At 46.5% G+C, this 17,270-nt stretch overlaps 1 protein-coding gene across 2 annotated transcripts in view; it reads right to left on the reverse strand.

The window, feature by feature from the left end:
• Window positions 1-2,431: 2,431 nt before the first annotated feature.
• The window catches only part of LOC146058276 (sialidase-3-like), a 63,910-nt gene continuing 49,071 nt past the window's right edge, over window positions 2,432-17,270 (reverse strand). The window contains exons 3-4 of one of the 2 annotated variants that reach the window (XR_014469842.1): window positions 3,217-8,434; window positions 2,432-2,897 (exon numbers count right to left, since the gene is read on the reverse strand). Coding sequence is in view for 1 of the 2 variants with exons in the window: in XM_083170492.1 (XP_083026618.1) it covers window positions 7,445-8,434 (990 nt within the window). In the remaining variant the exon portion in view is untranslated. Of the gene's footprint in view, window positions 8,435-17,270 lie in introns of both variants that reach the window. The other variant, XM_083170492.1, reaches the window with a different exon arrangement.

A 17,270-nucleotide genomic window follows, 5' to 3' on the forward strand; every position in this document is an offset into this window, starting at 1 on the left:
TAATTCTGGGTGCCTGTGTCATGTGTGGATGAGAGAGTCCTGTGGTACAGTAGCCATAACGGCCTAGCGGTTCGGGCCACAGCATGCCATGCACTGCGCACGGGGTTCGGATCCCGCACAGGAGTGTCTCATTTTGCGTATTTCCAGTTTTTTAGAAGCGTCAATGAAGGGATGGAGGCTGATCGAGGGAAGGAGGTTCAGAGCTGTTTACAATGAGCTCTCAGGCTCTGTGGGGATTGAAGTGAGTGATGCTGGGGGAGCTGGAGGTTATGAGCATGTTCTAGACTAAGCTATCTATGTAAATGGCTTTGCTAGAGTCTCTTCCGCAAAAATGAGGTTTAGTTACCATTTCCCAATGAGGTAGTTTGCTTCTTGCTACAATGCACTATGTGGTTAATAGCAGTTTAGCATCCAATGTAGCTGAGTGTCAAAGTATTGAGATTATACTGTAGCCTTACCCACTAGGCCACAAGAGCTAAAGTACCATAGGCCTCTCAACTCATTCACACCTGTGACAGCTGAGCTTACTGTGGGAACTGCTGTGCGAGCGTCTCCTCCGCAAAGAAGAGGTTTATCATTTTTATCAATTTACAATCGGGCCGTTTAGCATCCAATGCAGCTTGGGGACATACTGTACCTCCTCTGCTTCCTTACATCCCAGCTGTATTGTGTACTGAGCATAGTGCTGCTGTTAACTGTGCTGTTGTAGTGTGTCAGTTACTGTTCAGAGTACCCTGTATTGTACTAATGTGTGCTATACATGCTTTACTGCAAGCCACCTGTGGCATAAAAAAGAGCAAATTGTTTTCCTTGAAATAAATGATCTAAGGATGATTACAAATAACACCAGCTCTATGCATTTAAGAATGCTGAAACACACTTTCCACCCTCCCATTATGCTGGTAACAGGGAGCCATTGATGCATTATACTTTGGGATTGTATTACACACTAACAATGCTCAGCTAACATGTCACAGTGACCTCATTCACATAGCGTTTTATACGTGCAGTCACTGTAACTACCCATTGGGGCACGGTCATGCCTCACCTGCTTGCAGTAGACAGGAATATAAACACAACTGAAAATGGCATGACGGGCATGTAATCAGTTATATGTTACAGATTAGATGCTAGTCTCCCCACCAAGCCGTCATTTATTACATATAGGGGGTTATTCTCATTGATTCTCAAGGCTGCGAATTCGCAGCCTTGCAAGTCCACCAAACCCTGCCCGGCAAATGCTGTGCTTCCCGCCCCACCTTGCAGCCTGTGTCCCCATGCACAGGCTGCAAATGGATGTTTTACATAAACATCCATTAGCATGCTGCAGGGAACACCCACATCATTCCATGGTCGGCGACCATCGAATGATGTGGAATGCGCACACATAGGTTTCTCTGTGCAATCTTACGTATGTGTGCAACCTCGTGAGGAAATGACATCCAGTGATGTCATCTCCTCCCCCCACCCGCATCATGGTCTCATTACCATGAGAACGCCCAGCGTTGGTAATGGGGATGTCCCCTCCCCCCACTACGCCCCCTGCCAGCTGTCCTGGGTGCATGCACCCAGCAATCCCACTATTTGCAGTGGGTGCATGCACCCAGCGCATACACATGCGCAGAAATGCGCATGCACACAGCCTGACCATCGGTCAGGCTGCGAATGTATTCTAGTTGCGAAGCAACCAGAATACCCCCGATAGTCCAGCAGGTGTGTCACTCCGGCAGTGCTGCAGGCTGCCTGTACTATCAGCGGTCCGCGTCCCGCAATTTCCAGACGCACTTTAGGGACGATTCAGACCTGTTCCTCTGAATTCTGCCTGTATTCGATGGTGGGGTGTCTGCGCATGTGCAAAACCCTGTGCGAATGCCTTCAGCGAGTATCGCACTCGCCAACACATTCGTACTGTGAGGGAAGAGGGCAGGCGGGAGGCTGGAGCAGGAGAACACCCAGCATTTTATGGGGGCATTCCCTGAGAACGCAGGCGTGGCAGTGCCTGCTTGGGGTCGGGCAGCAGACGTCAGCACCTGCCCCCAATTCGGCGATCTGCCGGCATCTACAAAGTAAGTATGGGCTCACTTTTCATAGCGACGACTGAAGAAATCATTTGATGGTCAGTGACCATCGGACGGTTTCTCTTCCTTTCGGTCGCAGGCTAGCGACGGGATTCGGGTGGCGTTTATACGTGAAAATCCCATTGGGGTAAATTTACTAAAATGGGAGGAGTTCTATTGAAGATGGGATGTTGCCCATAGCAACTAGATTCTACTTTTTATTTGTTTAGCACCTCTTAAAAAAATAGATAGGATCTTATTGGTTGCTATGGGCAACTCGCATCTTCAATAGAACTCCCATCTTAGTAAATGTATCCTTTTGCTATAACATTGTACAAAAGGAGACACATGAAATAAAGACAGATCCCGTTAGGTCGTTGCATATTATTTAATTGATAAATGAATGATTGAGATAGAAGAAGAAGACATGTTACATTAAACTGATCCATTGGAACCCCAGCACCTGTGTGACACATGGGCAGCTGTCCCCATGAATTGCACCCCACATACATCTAGCCTCCTTGCAAGCTGAGCAACCCTTCTAGTTGGCACTGGCTTTGCGAGACTCTGTAACGCCAAGTATCTTTACGAGCAGCTTTTTCCATTACAATGTAACAAAGTGAATAGGACGCACAAACAGCTTCTGCTGAGCAAAATTATTTAAAGAATGTTTGTTTTACTGGAAAAAAACACTAATGTAGCATTTTGTACGCAAATATAGCCAGTCTCACACAGAAGATAGGCATGCCGCATGTGAGTTGAAACCCTTTAAGTGGCAAGTAAATTTCTCAAAATAGGTGTAAAAATTGGCAAGCAAACATCTTTATTCATCAGAATGACCTGTAATCAATGTTCCCTCTAATTTTACGAAGGCTGTGTGCGGCAAAAGATTTTGGCTGTGCAACTTTGGAAGGAAATTTTTATTTTTGTGCGTCACTTCTATATATAACTGGAAAACAACGTGATATTAAACATTCAAACCATTTAAACATTCAAAACACAGCACATGATGTAGTTATTGGGTGAAACATACATTAATTTAGTCCACAACTGCAAAAAGGGGACCACTGCTGCTTTGTGCGCTCTGTTGTAATGTCTGTGCGCATGCTTGGCGAGTTGTGTGCGCGCGCACACGCGCACAGCTTAGAGGGAACACTGCCTGTAATGTCACCTTATATAGGAAATATAATCTATTTTTACAAGTTTGTTATTTGAATTTATGTACGGATGGTGTAATGGTTAGCATTACTGCCTCACAGCGCTGAGGTCATGGGTTCTATCCCCACCATGTGTTATATATACGGGGCAGTACGGATGGTGTAATGGTTAGCATTACTGCCTCACAGCGCTGAGGTCATGGGCTCTATTCCCACCATGTGTTATATATACGGGGCAGTACGGACGGTGTAGTGGTTAGCATTACTCCCTCACAGCGCTGAGGTCATGGGTTCTATCCCCACCTTGTGTTATATATACGGGGCAGTACGGATGGTGTAATGGTTAGTATTACTGCCTCACAGCGCTGAGGTCATGGGTTCTATTCCCACCATGTGTTATATATACGGGGCAGTACGGATGGTGTAATGGTTAGCATTACTGCCTCACAGCACTGAGGTCATGGGTTCCATTCCCACCATGTGTTATATATACGGGGCAGCACGGGTGGTGTAATGGTTAGCATTACTGCCTCACAGCGCTGAAGTCATGGGTTCTATTCTCACCATGGCTCTAACTGTGCAGAGTTTGTATATTCTCCCTGTGCTTGCGTGGGTTTCCTCCGCGTACTCTGGTTTCCTCCCACAATCCAAAAATATACTGGTAGGCTAATTAGCGCCCAGCAAATTTAACCCTAGAATGTCTGTCTCTGTGTATATGTGGTAGGGAATATAGATTGTAAGCTCCACTGGGGCAGGGACTAATATGAGTGTTCAAATATTCTCTGTAAAGTGCTGCTGAATATGTATGTGCTATATAAGTAACTGTTAATATATAATAAATAAAATAACAAATGAAAGAAACGCTGGCATTTTTAGTGGATATTTAGTTGGCACTCAAAGGTTTAATCAGCTGAAGCTGCTTGTGTCCCCTATGTAGTCTGTTATACAAAAGCTGCTGCAAAAGATGCTCAGCGCTAGCGAGACACAGACCTCACGTGTACAGCCACTTTAAGCATACACAGGATAGATTTTATAATATATAATATATTCAAATGTTTATGCTCATGCAATCTGTCAAAAACATTTTTTTTATAAAAATTGAAAAGCAGCTTTTAACATTTTAAGTGCAGTATACTTTACAAAGAAAAGTAGCGTCTTGTTGCAGATGTTATTCATTGGGTTACTGACATTGTAGATAAGCTTCTATCAAACGCTCTGAGCGAATTCCAAAACACTGGCCCTTATTCTGGTTGGTACGGATATTTCCGCATGCGTTCGTGCCGCCGATGTTTTGTGTCTGCGCATGTGCAGAGGCATATCTGCGCATGTGCGAGCGGGGCGTACGTCCAAATTCCGCATGAAATGTGTACACTACGAACAGGGGGTGGAGAGGGGTGTGAAGGGCTGTTTGGCCTCATTACCATATGTGTATGCCCCGCGTTTCATGGGCGTTCCCATGAAAACGCTGGGCGTATGTATGGTAATGCGGCCGTGACGCACGTGTAGGGGGCGGACATATGACATTGCCGGATGTCAGCTGCCCGCCCAGATCCCTGCTTTTGCACGGAGAAATGCCCGTGTGGTCTGAGGTTGCGGGAGCTTCCTGACCACTCGGTCCTGCATTCGATGGTCTGCGACCATCGAATGATGGGGGAGGTTCCCAGAGATGGAGGAGGTGTATTCATGAGAAATCCACTCGTGCTCCGTGCGGTCAGCGGCTTACCGCATTCGGACGGAGTGAGCGATCCGTACGGAAGGCGGGGTTTAGGACGCAAGGTCCTGGCCGCATATTCGGCTCCGGCCGCACAGACCAGAATAAGGCCCACTGTGACAGGAGGTATAAATGAAAGCTGTAGGTAGATTTACTGCAGGTGGGGCAGATGTAACACGTGCAAAGAGAGTTACATTGGGGGGAGTTATATTGTTTCTGTGCAGGGTAAATACTGGCTAATTTATTCTTACACTGCGATTTAGATTTCAGTTTGATCACACCCCACCCAAATCTAAAGCCCTGTACACACACATCGATTTGCTTTTGATTTGATGTTAGATTCGATTTTCTATTAGATCTGGCATTAGATCTTTCCATTCGATTTGGCATTAGATCTGTACTTTTGCATTAGATATCGAATTCGATATACATTCATGGTACATTGTACACATTCGATTTACTAGATCAAATTTGATATTTCCTTGGCTGCACAGTAGATTTTTCTGTTGGATTTTGTGAAAACGGGAACACGCATCGAATCGAATGTAGATCGAAAGTGACACAAAAAGTATTTGATTTAGTTTAGGATTCGATTTTTCTTCTATAAGCAAAATCAAATCGAAAATCGGGAAAAATCGATGCATGTGTACAGGGCTTAACTCTCTGCACAGGTTACATCTGCCCCACCTGCAGTGCAGCGTTATTTTGTCCAGCTGCAAAAATTGCAGCCTTGCTAACAGGCCTGCATAAGTCCCCATGTACAAGGCAATAGAATGCAACTGGATTGCATTATACGGCAAATATAAACGTAATTAAAATAAAACATTTAATATAAAAGCTAAAATCAGCAGGAAGCAGAATTCCATAAGACAGCGCTCGGAAAAAACTACTCCTCAATCTCAAGGCACCTACAGCACCTTTGGCTAATTTCTCATTTGTGTCCGGACGGCAGTGCCTTTGACACGTACCGGCATTCAGCCGGATCTAATGTTGTGCGGATGAAATAGGCAATGGCAGCCAGCAGCATTTCACCCGGTATGGCAGCCAGCAGCATTTCACCCGGTATGGCAGCCAGCAGCATTTCACCCGGTGTGGCAGCCAGCAGCATTTCACCCGGTATGGCAGCCAGCAGCATTTCACCCGGTTTGGCAGCCAGCAGCATTTCACCCGGTATGGCAGCCAGCAGCATTTCACCTGGTGTGGCAGCCAGCAGCATTTCACCCGGTGTGGCAGAATAAGCACCATTATGGATGGGAGTAAATGGGAGAAGTCCTAGACAGAAATATTCTTATGTTGTACGGAAAGTAAGAATTTTTAAAACATTTGACGTATTTTATAAAAATTTTAACTTAGAATTTGAGCCTATTTTCCATATGCCACAATTGCCTTCAATCCATAAACAACAATTTAGGTACCAAACTTAAATAAATGACATAGTTTGCAATTAAAGTGCGTGCAGAACGCATAATCTATTTCTGCCATGCTTTGGAAATTTACTTTGGGGGCGGAGATTAACTGTGATGTTAAGTTGGGGGGTGGGGGGATAACAACAACAGTAGGTCAAAAACCAGTGCATATGAAAGCCCCCATTGCTCCCAGTTCTTCACAGCCACGTTAGCATGTGTGAGAGGAACCTACAGCTCAAAGTATTCATTAAAATCCCGGCACGGCAAAAGCCGTCGGTCAAAACCGGTATGTGTGAAATAGCCCTTCCAGAAGGTTGAACAGTTTCTGAGCCGGGTGAGAGAGATCCTTTAAGCGGCTACGAGCCCGACGCAATCATAGTTTCCTCTTAACATCCTCAATTGAAAAAAAGAGAAGTGCCTATGATCCACTGAGCAGTCTTGCAATTTCCGTACCAGACTTTTCAATTGTGCATCAGTAAAACTTCCTCATTTTGTCTTTATGTCATCATTGTGTTGACAATTCCCATGTCAAACTTGTGTCAACATTTTTTCTGTTGACCAAGACACAATCGACCCTTTGTACCATGTCCTTCACACGTACTACAGTATTCTATAACCGCTCTTTATAAAGCACCAGCATATACCGTTGCACTTTACAATTCACACTCAGTTGAACTTTAATCAAAGTTTCTTATGACGCGGATCCCCAGTAGCTGCGGCCATATTTTTCTGGAGAATGTGAAAAGTTCATTAAGATTTGTCATAGAAGAAGTTTACAACGAAGACCCATCATTTTCTAACAGGTCACTCTGAGGTTGCTTAAAAGCGTTACTTGGGTAAAACTTCCACTGAATTAGATTCAAGAGACCTTCCCAAATCATCCGTGTGCCATATGGAAGACCGAATATGGGCATTACGGTCTACTAATTGAGGATATTAGTCATGCGAGTTCTAGATGCCTCTAGTGGTTAGTGCATGTCTATATACTCAGCGTGAATAAGCGTCAGCTGGCTATGAAGCTCCGAAGCTAGGACATCACCTCCATGATAATAGATCCACCCAATCTCTGACATCTGCAAGCTGACATTTGTCGAGGAGAAGACTTGCAGATGACTAAGGCTTTGCAAGATGCTCCGTCAGCTCTTCCACCGTGAACATCCGGAACGCGATCTTCTCGCAAGCGCAGGCGCCACACTCAAACAGGCAGCCAAAGGCATGGGCACCCTGGCAGACCGCCAGGTCAGAATAGCCGCTAGGGCCTCTGTTTATGACCCAGGGCGGGGACCAGCTTGACTGATCCAGGGGACTTTTATTTAAGTAGATTCCCAAGTCAACCCTTTTGCTCTTGCTTGTTGGGTGAGAGTAAAGGAGCCAGGACAGAACATTGGTATGGAGGCAGGACTCCCCAGACCCGTCTCCGCCATCTGTTCCGGTGCCGACATCCATGGGCTGGTAGCTCACCACGCTGCCCTGACAGCCGTGCGGCGGTTCGCACAGGCTTCTGCAATAACGGGAATCGCCAAACTCCAGGAACTGGAGGCTACTAGTCGCTTCCACTCGGTAACGTCTACTGGTGCGAGCGTTGCAGTACAACAGCCCCGGACCGTTGCTAGTGGCTACTTCCGCCACCTCACACTCGCCGGTCGGCTGCTTCCACAGCACGCTGCCCTTGTGCCAGCTCTTGCCGTGGTCATCGCTGAAGAAAAGGAAAGAATGGGACTGGGTTCTCCATGGCACGGGCATGCCGCAGACACGGGAGTGGATATAAAAGAGATAGGCTGGCACGATTAGCTTGCCCGATGGAGACTGGATGCCGTGGCCCGGACCCACTGCCAGGGTGGCGCATCTCTTCAGGTCGCCCCCTAACACTTCCTCCGTCACATCGGTCGAGGGGCTCCAGGACTCGCCGTGGTCTCTGCTGGTGACGAAGCAGAGTCGGGAGGCGTTTCTGCCGGTGATGATCTGGAACCATTCGGAGACGTTCGTTCGGACACAGATGAAGAATAGGAAAACAGTATCGGTGCTGGCATCGTAGAGTGGGCAGGGGTTCATGGCGCGGTGGCCTGGTAACTCGGCATGCCTCACCACAGTAACGTCTTCCCACTGGAAAGAAAGAACCAAAAAGTTAATAGTACAACTACAGATGGGTCATTATTGGGTATGGTCATTAGATAGACAGTGAAAAGGTCTATACATAAAAAAAGGTTAACGGCATTAGGTCAACATGGTCAAAGGGTCGACGTAAGAAAAAGGTCAACAAGCAATTTTCACTATTGTTGGTGTCTACATGGACACCGTCCCCTCGCACGGCTCGTTCGCTCGGAACACTATTATATTCTCCCTCTATGCCCACTGAGATTGTAAAGTATAAACATGTCAGTTTACATTAAAAAAAATCATGAAAGGCTTCCGGTTCCGGAGCTGGAGGAGCAAGCTGCTCTAGCTTAGTGCTCCGTGCCTCCCAGCCTCACGACTGCCGGACCGGACCCGTAAAACCCCAGCAAACCTGCCTGACAGACTGGTGACCACTCCAGGACGACCCCCGCTGCCTCGCTCGGGCGCCTGAAGTCCACGCCGGCTGACCCGACGCCGCGATCCCGGCGCCCACCCGCAAGCCGCCATTGCTCCCAGCCGTCCGCGTCCACGTGTGCTGAGACGCGGCGGTTTCATATAAGCCGGGTGAAGCGGGAGAACAGAGAGACGCCGGCGAGACATTCCGGACGTGCACCCTACCTGGCCCCGTCAGCACAGACGCACGGGAAGGGGATAGAAGCCAGAGACCCAATCGCTGCGACCGGCCGCCATTACTGCAGGCTGCCCGCACATGGCTGACCGGCGGCGCAGCGGCAAGCACACCCACCACCGCTGAGACTCCTGAACAACCTCCTAAATACTGCACCCTACCTGGCCCCGTCAGCACAGACGCCCGGGAGGGGATAGACGCCAGAGACCCGCTCACTGTGACCGGCCGCCATTGCTGCTGACTGCTTGCACATGGCTGACCGGCGGCGCAGTGACAAGTATACCCACTGCCGCTGAGACTCCTGAACAGCCATCTGAATATTCCACACACCCCAACCCACCTGCGGAATTCACCCAGGCGATACCAGCTTCAGCTCACCTAACCAGCTACATCCACCATCAGAAACAGCTCCCTGTATCCGCATGCTAAGAAAAAAGGTGGACTACCCCTGTATCATATAACTGTGAGTACACCAAGGGTGAGGGGCATATCACAAAGACCCCCCCCTGTTACCCCGGGACGACGCAACACCTGGTCCCCCCCCCCTCCCCCCACCTGCCACTACCAAACACTGAGGCAGGGTTAACACAGCCAGGCACCACACTACCCTTATCTGCTGACTGCGGGATACAACATCTCTCCCACAATGGCTGCCAACAAGATTGATAAAATGCAGGGGACCCCAGCTGCTGAGGATGCCCCCAGACACCGCTCCTCTAGCCGCAATACCAGAGACAAGATGGCGGCAGCCCCAGCCACTCAGCCCCAGAACAAGCAGCCCCAGCCCGTTGGGAGAGGGAGAAAGGGAGCAGACCCCTTGGAAACTTACTTGCCAGCTCCACAAAGCACGAGTGAAGACTCATCCTCTATACCAGATCCTGGATCACCTGATCCCCCCCGTGCTGATGCTAATTCCCCCCGTCTCACCGGTGAATTCCCACTACCACCCTCCCACCAACTACAGGAGCCCCCTATAACATACTCTGCTATGGTGAAAGCCATCCAGGATACAATCAGCCCAATAATGGAGGCCCATGCGAACAAAGTCACCCAGGCAGTGCAGGACTTAAAGTCACAATACAAACAAATATCTAAGAGACTCACCACCACCGAGCAGGTGGTAGGGGGAGTTTTCCAGGACGTCGCAGAGCTAAAGGATAAGACGACGCTTATGCAGAAAACACAATACCAGCTCCAATCCAAATTAGATGACCTTGAAAACCGTTCCCGCAGGAACAACTTGCGAGTGGTGGGCCTCCCTGAATCCCTGAAGGGCACGGCCCTCTTCGTTTTTATTCAGACCACACTCCCTGAGCTCCTAGGAATCTCTGAGGAGTGTGCCGGAATGATTGTGGAAAGGGCTCACAGAATAGGCCCACAGAGACCCTCAGCAGACTCCCGCCCACGCCCTGTAATATTCCGGTGTTTGAATTTTATTCATAAGGAGGCGTTGTGGATCGCATCCCGACGCAAAAGAGACCTCACTTGGAACGATACAAAATTATATATCTTTCAGGACTACTCGGCTGAGGTGGCCAGGTCGAGGAAGGAGTTTGCCCCCTTATGCTCACGCCTAGCAAGGAGCAACCGAAAATTTGCTCTGATGTACCCGGCCCGGCTCCGTCTGTTCTCTGGCTCAACATTCAAAGACTTCTCTACAGTAAGAGATGCGGAGTCTTTCCTACTAGAAGAGAACACCGGACCGGACCGACCGCCTTTGTTCTCTCAGGACCCGGCCGCTGATGAAAATAATGAAGCCTAGGACGAATTAATGTTCTTCTATTATCTAATGTTAAGTGTTGTTGAGAGTTAAAAGTTACTTGAATTATCGAAAATTAATATAATGCTATCTTGCTACTGAGAGGTTGGGAGGAGGAGGTGGGGGATGAGGGATTTCCCTCCTCCCGCCTCCTTCCCAGCTGAACACGGTTAAGATAATGGTTTTTCCATGTTTAATTAGAAACAGGTTTGCTTAGATTATAGTTTGTGCAAATTAACACCTTGATAACTGACCGGGTCTGGAATGGCAGGCAAAACCCCAAACTGCCACCGTTTAGGTGCAATGATATACCACTTCAATGAGGCAGGAGAGACCCATGGACTGCTGGCTCGGATCTTGGGCTGCCTGCCTGATCTTGCCTTACCTGCTACTTCCCGGAGGTTACTTAATTGTAGATTGCTATATTTGTGTAGGTTTATTTGTTTGTCTGTTTAATTGTTTGTCCACAATAGAATAGGATGGCGGGAGAGCCTCTCGCGGGCCACCTAGTTGTCCTTATAGTTATGCTAATTACCCTCTTTTCCCTCATGTTTTTCCCCCTCTTGTGTCAGATCTTGTCTAATGTCAGAATTTTTATCCGTAGAATACTCATGTTCGCAACCAAGCTTATACTGTTAGACACAGAAGGCGTGGTGGACTCCAGGACCTGTAAGTTGCCTCACCCCCCGACTGACAAATGACGTCCATAAAGGTTGGTATGATCAATGTGGGGGGCTTCCACTCCCCTGCTAAACGCAAGAAAATATTACTATATCTATCCAAGTTGGCCCTAGACATAGCATTCATTCAGGAGGCCCAACTGATCCCTGCGGAGATCCTCAAATTAAATACCTTGGGATGGGCTGTGCTATCTTCAGCCCCATACAATTCAAAAGCTAGAGGGGTGGTCACCCTGATTAGACGAAACATCCCAACAACAACTCATTCAGCTCAGGTAGACCCCGAGGGACGTTATTCCATACTAGACGTAACAGTAAACGACTCCAGATACATCCTGGCTAATATTTATGCACCTAATACTAACCAAAGCCAATTCTTCATTACTCTGACGGCTAAACTACTCCCTTACGCCCACCAAAATATAATTTTAGCAGGTGATTTTAACTTGGTGGCATCTGCAGCTTTAGATAGAAATACCGCATCCTCTACCAGACGCACCAACCCCAAGTATGGGATCCAGTACCTCCTTACGCAGCTGCAACTAATAGATGTGTGGAGGGCATGCCACCCCATTGAAAGGGAATATACCTGCCTTTCGGCAGCACACAGCACAATCTCGAGAATCGATTATGTACTGATATCCTCTTCCCTTTTCCCTAAAGTAGAGGGATCAGCCCTAGAACCTATAACGATATCGGACCATGGTGTCTGCTGGATGGCAATGGCAACGTCTGTAGATAGGGGACCAATTAAGCAGTGGAGATTCCCATCCCAGCTGACGGAAACCCCATCTTTTCGAAATATGTTAGAAGCGTCCTGGATGGACTACGCAAACAATAACACCCAAACAAAAGAAGATTCCCCCTCCCTATTTTGGCAAGCCTCCAAACCTGTTCTAAGAGGAAACATCATGTCTTACACGGCTAAACACAGAAAAGACTCCCAGAAGCTATATATCGAAGCCCAGACACGCCTTACTGAGGCATACCACAATTTCCAGACTTCCCCTACCCTAGCAAATAAAACTAAATACACCGAACAGAAAACACTCTTTGATGCCTTACTGGTCCAACTGGAGACCAAACTTACTTTCCTATCACAGGCAAGATACCATAGATATGGCAATAGGTCTAACCGACTGATGTCTAACTTACTTAGAGGCCAACATCCCCCCTCGACCATACAGGCTCTACGTAGAGAAGATGGCACAGTGATCCACTCCGGACAACAAATAACTGAAACCCTATCTGATTTTTATAAGACACTTTATTCCCCTCCCCACACTGATGAACAACAAAGGGCAACATTCTGGGAACCCCTCTCACACCCAACACTAGATATAGACTCATCTAACACACTGACAAACCCTATTACTGAGGAAGAGGTACTGGCCACGATACAGGCGCTCAAAACAGGCAAGTCTCCAGGACCGGACGGTCTGTCCAACGAATACTATAAACTACTAGCCCCCAAAATAGTCAAACCCCTTTCGGCCCTATTTAACCTAATTTTACAAGGTTCCCCCCCCCTGCTTATACTTCAACTCGGCCATCCTTAAAATTATCCACAAACCCGGCAGGGACCCCCTACTCCCAAGTTCTTATCGCCCAATTTCACTCCTTAACACAGATTATAAAATCTTTACAAAAATCCTAGCGGACAGGCTCAAGTTCAAACTTCCCTCCCTGGTTCATTCCGACCAAACGGGATTTGTATGGGGCAGACACTCTGCTCTTAACGTACACAAAGCATTAACTGTCCTGCAATGGGTGGAATCCATAGACAACTCTGAGCCTTGTGCTTTGCTCTCCTTAGATGCCGAGAAGGCCTTTGACCTCGTTACGTGGGACCACCTATATTATACTATGGAAAGGTTTGGCCTCCCGGGGGAGTTCACTCGCACGGTTAAGTTGCTATACTCGGGATCATCTTCCCAAATATTAACAAACAATTATATGTCTAACCCCATACCACTATTTAGGGGCACTAGACAGGGATGTCCCCTGTCTCCCCTACTGTTTGCTCTGGCAGTGGAACCGCTAGCTATAGCATTGAGAGCCTCCGAGGACTTTACAGGTGTGCGGGTGGACTCCACCGAGGTCAAACTAAGTCTCTTTGCAGATGATATATTATTGTTTATATCTAAACCCAATACCTCTATCCCAGCGATTCAACAAATTATACGGCACTTCTCCCACTTTTCTGGCTTCCGAGTGAACTACGACAAGTCTAGACTTTTGCCACTCTCAACCTCCCCCACGGCACCAGACACATCCCATCACACCTCGCAATTCACTGTATGCCCACACACACTCAAGTACCTAGGAGTCCTGATCCCAAAAAAGCTGAAAGATCTCTTCAATGTTAATATTCCCCCCTCCCTGACATCGGTCGATAAATTGTTGTCCGGATGGATGGAGTTACCTCTGTCCCTGGCAGGTAGAATCACAGTAATCAAGACTATAGCCTTCCCCAAACTGTCCTATCTGTTGCAGATGTTGCCACTCCAGATCCACAGCACGGACCTGCAGAAACTTAAAACTTTATATCTTAAATTTGCATGGGCAGGGAAGAAGGCCCGCATACCATTTAATAGACTTAAACTAAGCAAATCAGATGGCGGATTTGGCATGCCTGATATACAAGCATTTTCCCACGCAGCTCACTTTAGATATATCACAGACTGGTTTACCTCTAAGTCGGAGTATACTATACCCACAATAGAGAAACAAATATTCAAACAGTACTCCCCGGCAGCTCTTTTACATGCCCCAATGCGATTGATTCCCAAGACAATCAGAGATTCCATCCTGTTCAAGGCGACTTACGGGTCCTGGAGGCAAATCAACAAGACCTTACATAGACGGTTCACCTCATCACCATTTACCACCCTCTGGGGTAACCCCATGTTCTCCCCTGGTTTGGGGGGCGCGGAGTTTCTCGGCTGGAGGGACAAGGGTATTACAAATATACGCAAATTATTTGATCCAGGGGGCGGAATACTTCCATTCTCAGCATTGCAGGAGAGGTATGGGTTGCCGCACCGCCAGTTCTATATGTACCTCCAGTCGAGACACTTCGCACAAGCTCACCTAAGGCCAATGGACAGGGAATCAGATGTGGACCCAGTTGCAGATCTGTTGAGACCAGACTGCATAATTGGGTATAGAATCAAATACCTATATTCTGCACTAATAGCGACAGGGAAGGAGGCGCATCATCAACTACTCCATGCTAAATGGGTCAAAGACATCCCTGACCTGCCACCATTGGCAAATACATTCAAAAAACTCCCAGTCACCATTAAACACTTGCAGTCGGTTGCTTTACAGGAGACCCACATAAAGTTTCTAAATAGAGCATACATTGCCCCGATTCAAAGGGCACATTTTGTCCCCAGTGACACGGGAAGATGTTACAAATGCCAAAAAACAGATGCCACATATTTCCACAATTTCTGGGAATGCAGAAAAATCAGAATCTTTTGGGACAAGGTAATAAACTTTGTTAATGCAACATTTTCACTGAGGCTCCGGAAGCACCCGACTGCATGCTTGTTTCTGCATTTTAGGGACTGGGACCTTGGCCCAAACAAGGGACGGATTATTCCGGTCCTCACTATTTTGTTAACAATTGCAAAAAAACTGATATTAACACATTGGATACATAGGAGATCCCCCACCATAATGGAGCTAAAGCAAGCTACCTTAAACACACTATTCTATGAGAGACAGGCATTAAGAGCCGACCTTGAGAAGGGGGCTGTCCGTTTCTATAAAAAATGGGAACTCTATATCAGCAGTTTAGACCACCCAACACAAAGCCGAATCCAGAAAATGTTTGAAACCACGACTTGGTATCTGCTCAGACAACTATCGGCTTAACAGAAAATTTCTCTGTGATGCCACCAGTGACATCCCTGACAGCGAGACAAGGAGTAAGCTGTGTCTTCAGAACCTCTCTAACGGATAATTTTGATAAAGGCCTTTAATTAATTCTGTTTTTGTCTGACGTCTCCCCCCCCCCCCCTCCCTTACCCTCCCAATACTTTCCCACCCCATCTACCCTGCTATGTTTATTAGATAAGTTTGAAAGATTTAATACTTTGTGAGACTGAAAACTAGATTTTTTGTTAGAATCTAAGTAACTGGAATCCATGTAGGCCCACTAAGATTTGGACCCAACGTGGCCCTGCACCATTGGCCCTTATTAAAACTCTGGCCATATTACACATTAACCTGATCCTCACCAGGAGAGGGAAAAAAAAAAAAAAGGGAAGGAATCATCAAACCATTGAGTCTTAAATCGCAGGTATACGTGATTTTAACTTTTATTAATCCAATCTGATAACAGATTAATTAACAGAATTACACCGAAGATTGTCTATTATAAAATAATGAGGATCCATAAGCAAAACAACGCTCTAGTAAATCTGTGTATATTAATATATGGATGACAATATTCCCTGTTTTCTGAACAAATCGATACATGGATGTACCAATACTTTACCATATGGATGTTATGTCTCACAATGTCCGTACATTTTGTTTTCTATGTACCAAATAATTGAAAAATACAATAAAAACGTTTAAAAAAAAAAAAAAAAAAATCATGAAAAACTCATGTCAACATTTTTCATGTTGACCTTTTGACTGTCGACCTAGACGCTGCCAACCTAATAACTGCATCCAGTTCTCATTCACTGTAGCCAACCAGGTCTCAGGTCCCTGCCTGGGGTGTTGCTGTCTGCTGTAGTGCTTCTAACACAGTGTGGTCTGTATATCAGCACTGATATGCTAACCAGACCTGTGCTAGAAGCACCACAGCAGACAGCGACACCCCAGGCAGGGAAGAGGAACTGCATGGGTTTTCAAATATAGCGGCTGCTAGAATGAACACTAATGCATAAGAAAGGACATTGCTTGAGGTCACGCCGTAAACACACCATGAAGTGGGGCCAGGGGGCATTCTACAGTGACATTTAAAAGCAAACGAAATACTAAAAATCCTACTGCACCTTTCATCAGTAACAACTACACTTGCAATTATGAGAATAATATACACTAGTGATCCAACACTGCTTACTAGCTAAGTCCAAGCAACGCTGGTTATATTATGGGATAGTTACGTTTGTGAATTTTGGATCGAGGCATTTCTTAGGTTTAGTGGCCCTTTAAACTAAACAGGACTAAATGAATACCAGGAGGTCTCAAAATGGATATAAGGGATTATGTAATCAGTGATTCACAAACTCAGTCTTTAAGGACTCTCAACCGTGCAGGTTTTACAGGACACCTCACAGAATCACAAGTTAAATAACTATCGCCGTCTGTGGATCTTTTCAAATGTGTCCTTGAGTTATGAGTACATAAGACAAGGTACCAAAAGACTGGAGAATAGCAGAGGTAGTGCCAATATTCAAAAAAAGAAAAAGGGAGGATCCAGCTAATTACAGACCCGTTAGTTTAACATCAATAGTGGGTAAAATATTTGAAGGATTTTTAAAAGATGGGATCCAGGAATATTTAGACCTTTATATTTACTCAGTAATTACCAGCATGGGTTTGTGAAAAATCGTTCATGCCAAACTAATCTACTTGGTTTCTATGAAGAGGTTAGCAAAAACCTTGATAATGGAAACGCTGTAGATGTGATTTTCCTAGATTTTGCTAAAGCTTTTGACACAGTACCACACAAGAGGTTGATAAATAAAATGGAGGACCTGGGATTAGGGGCAAATATCTGTAGATGGGTAG

Source organism: Crinia signifera, chromosome 2 (genome assembly GCF_055691185.1).
Source record: "Crinia signifera chromosome 2, ASM5569118v1, whole genome shotgun sequence".
Classification (NCBI taxonomy): Eukaryota; Metazoa; Chordata; class Amphibia; order Anura; family Myobatrachidae; genus Crinia; species Crinia signifera.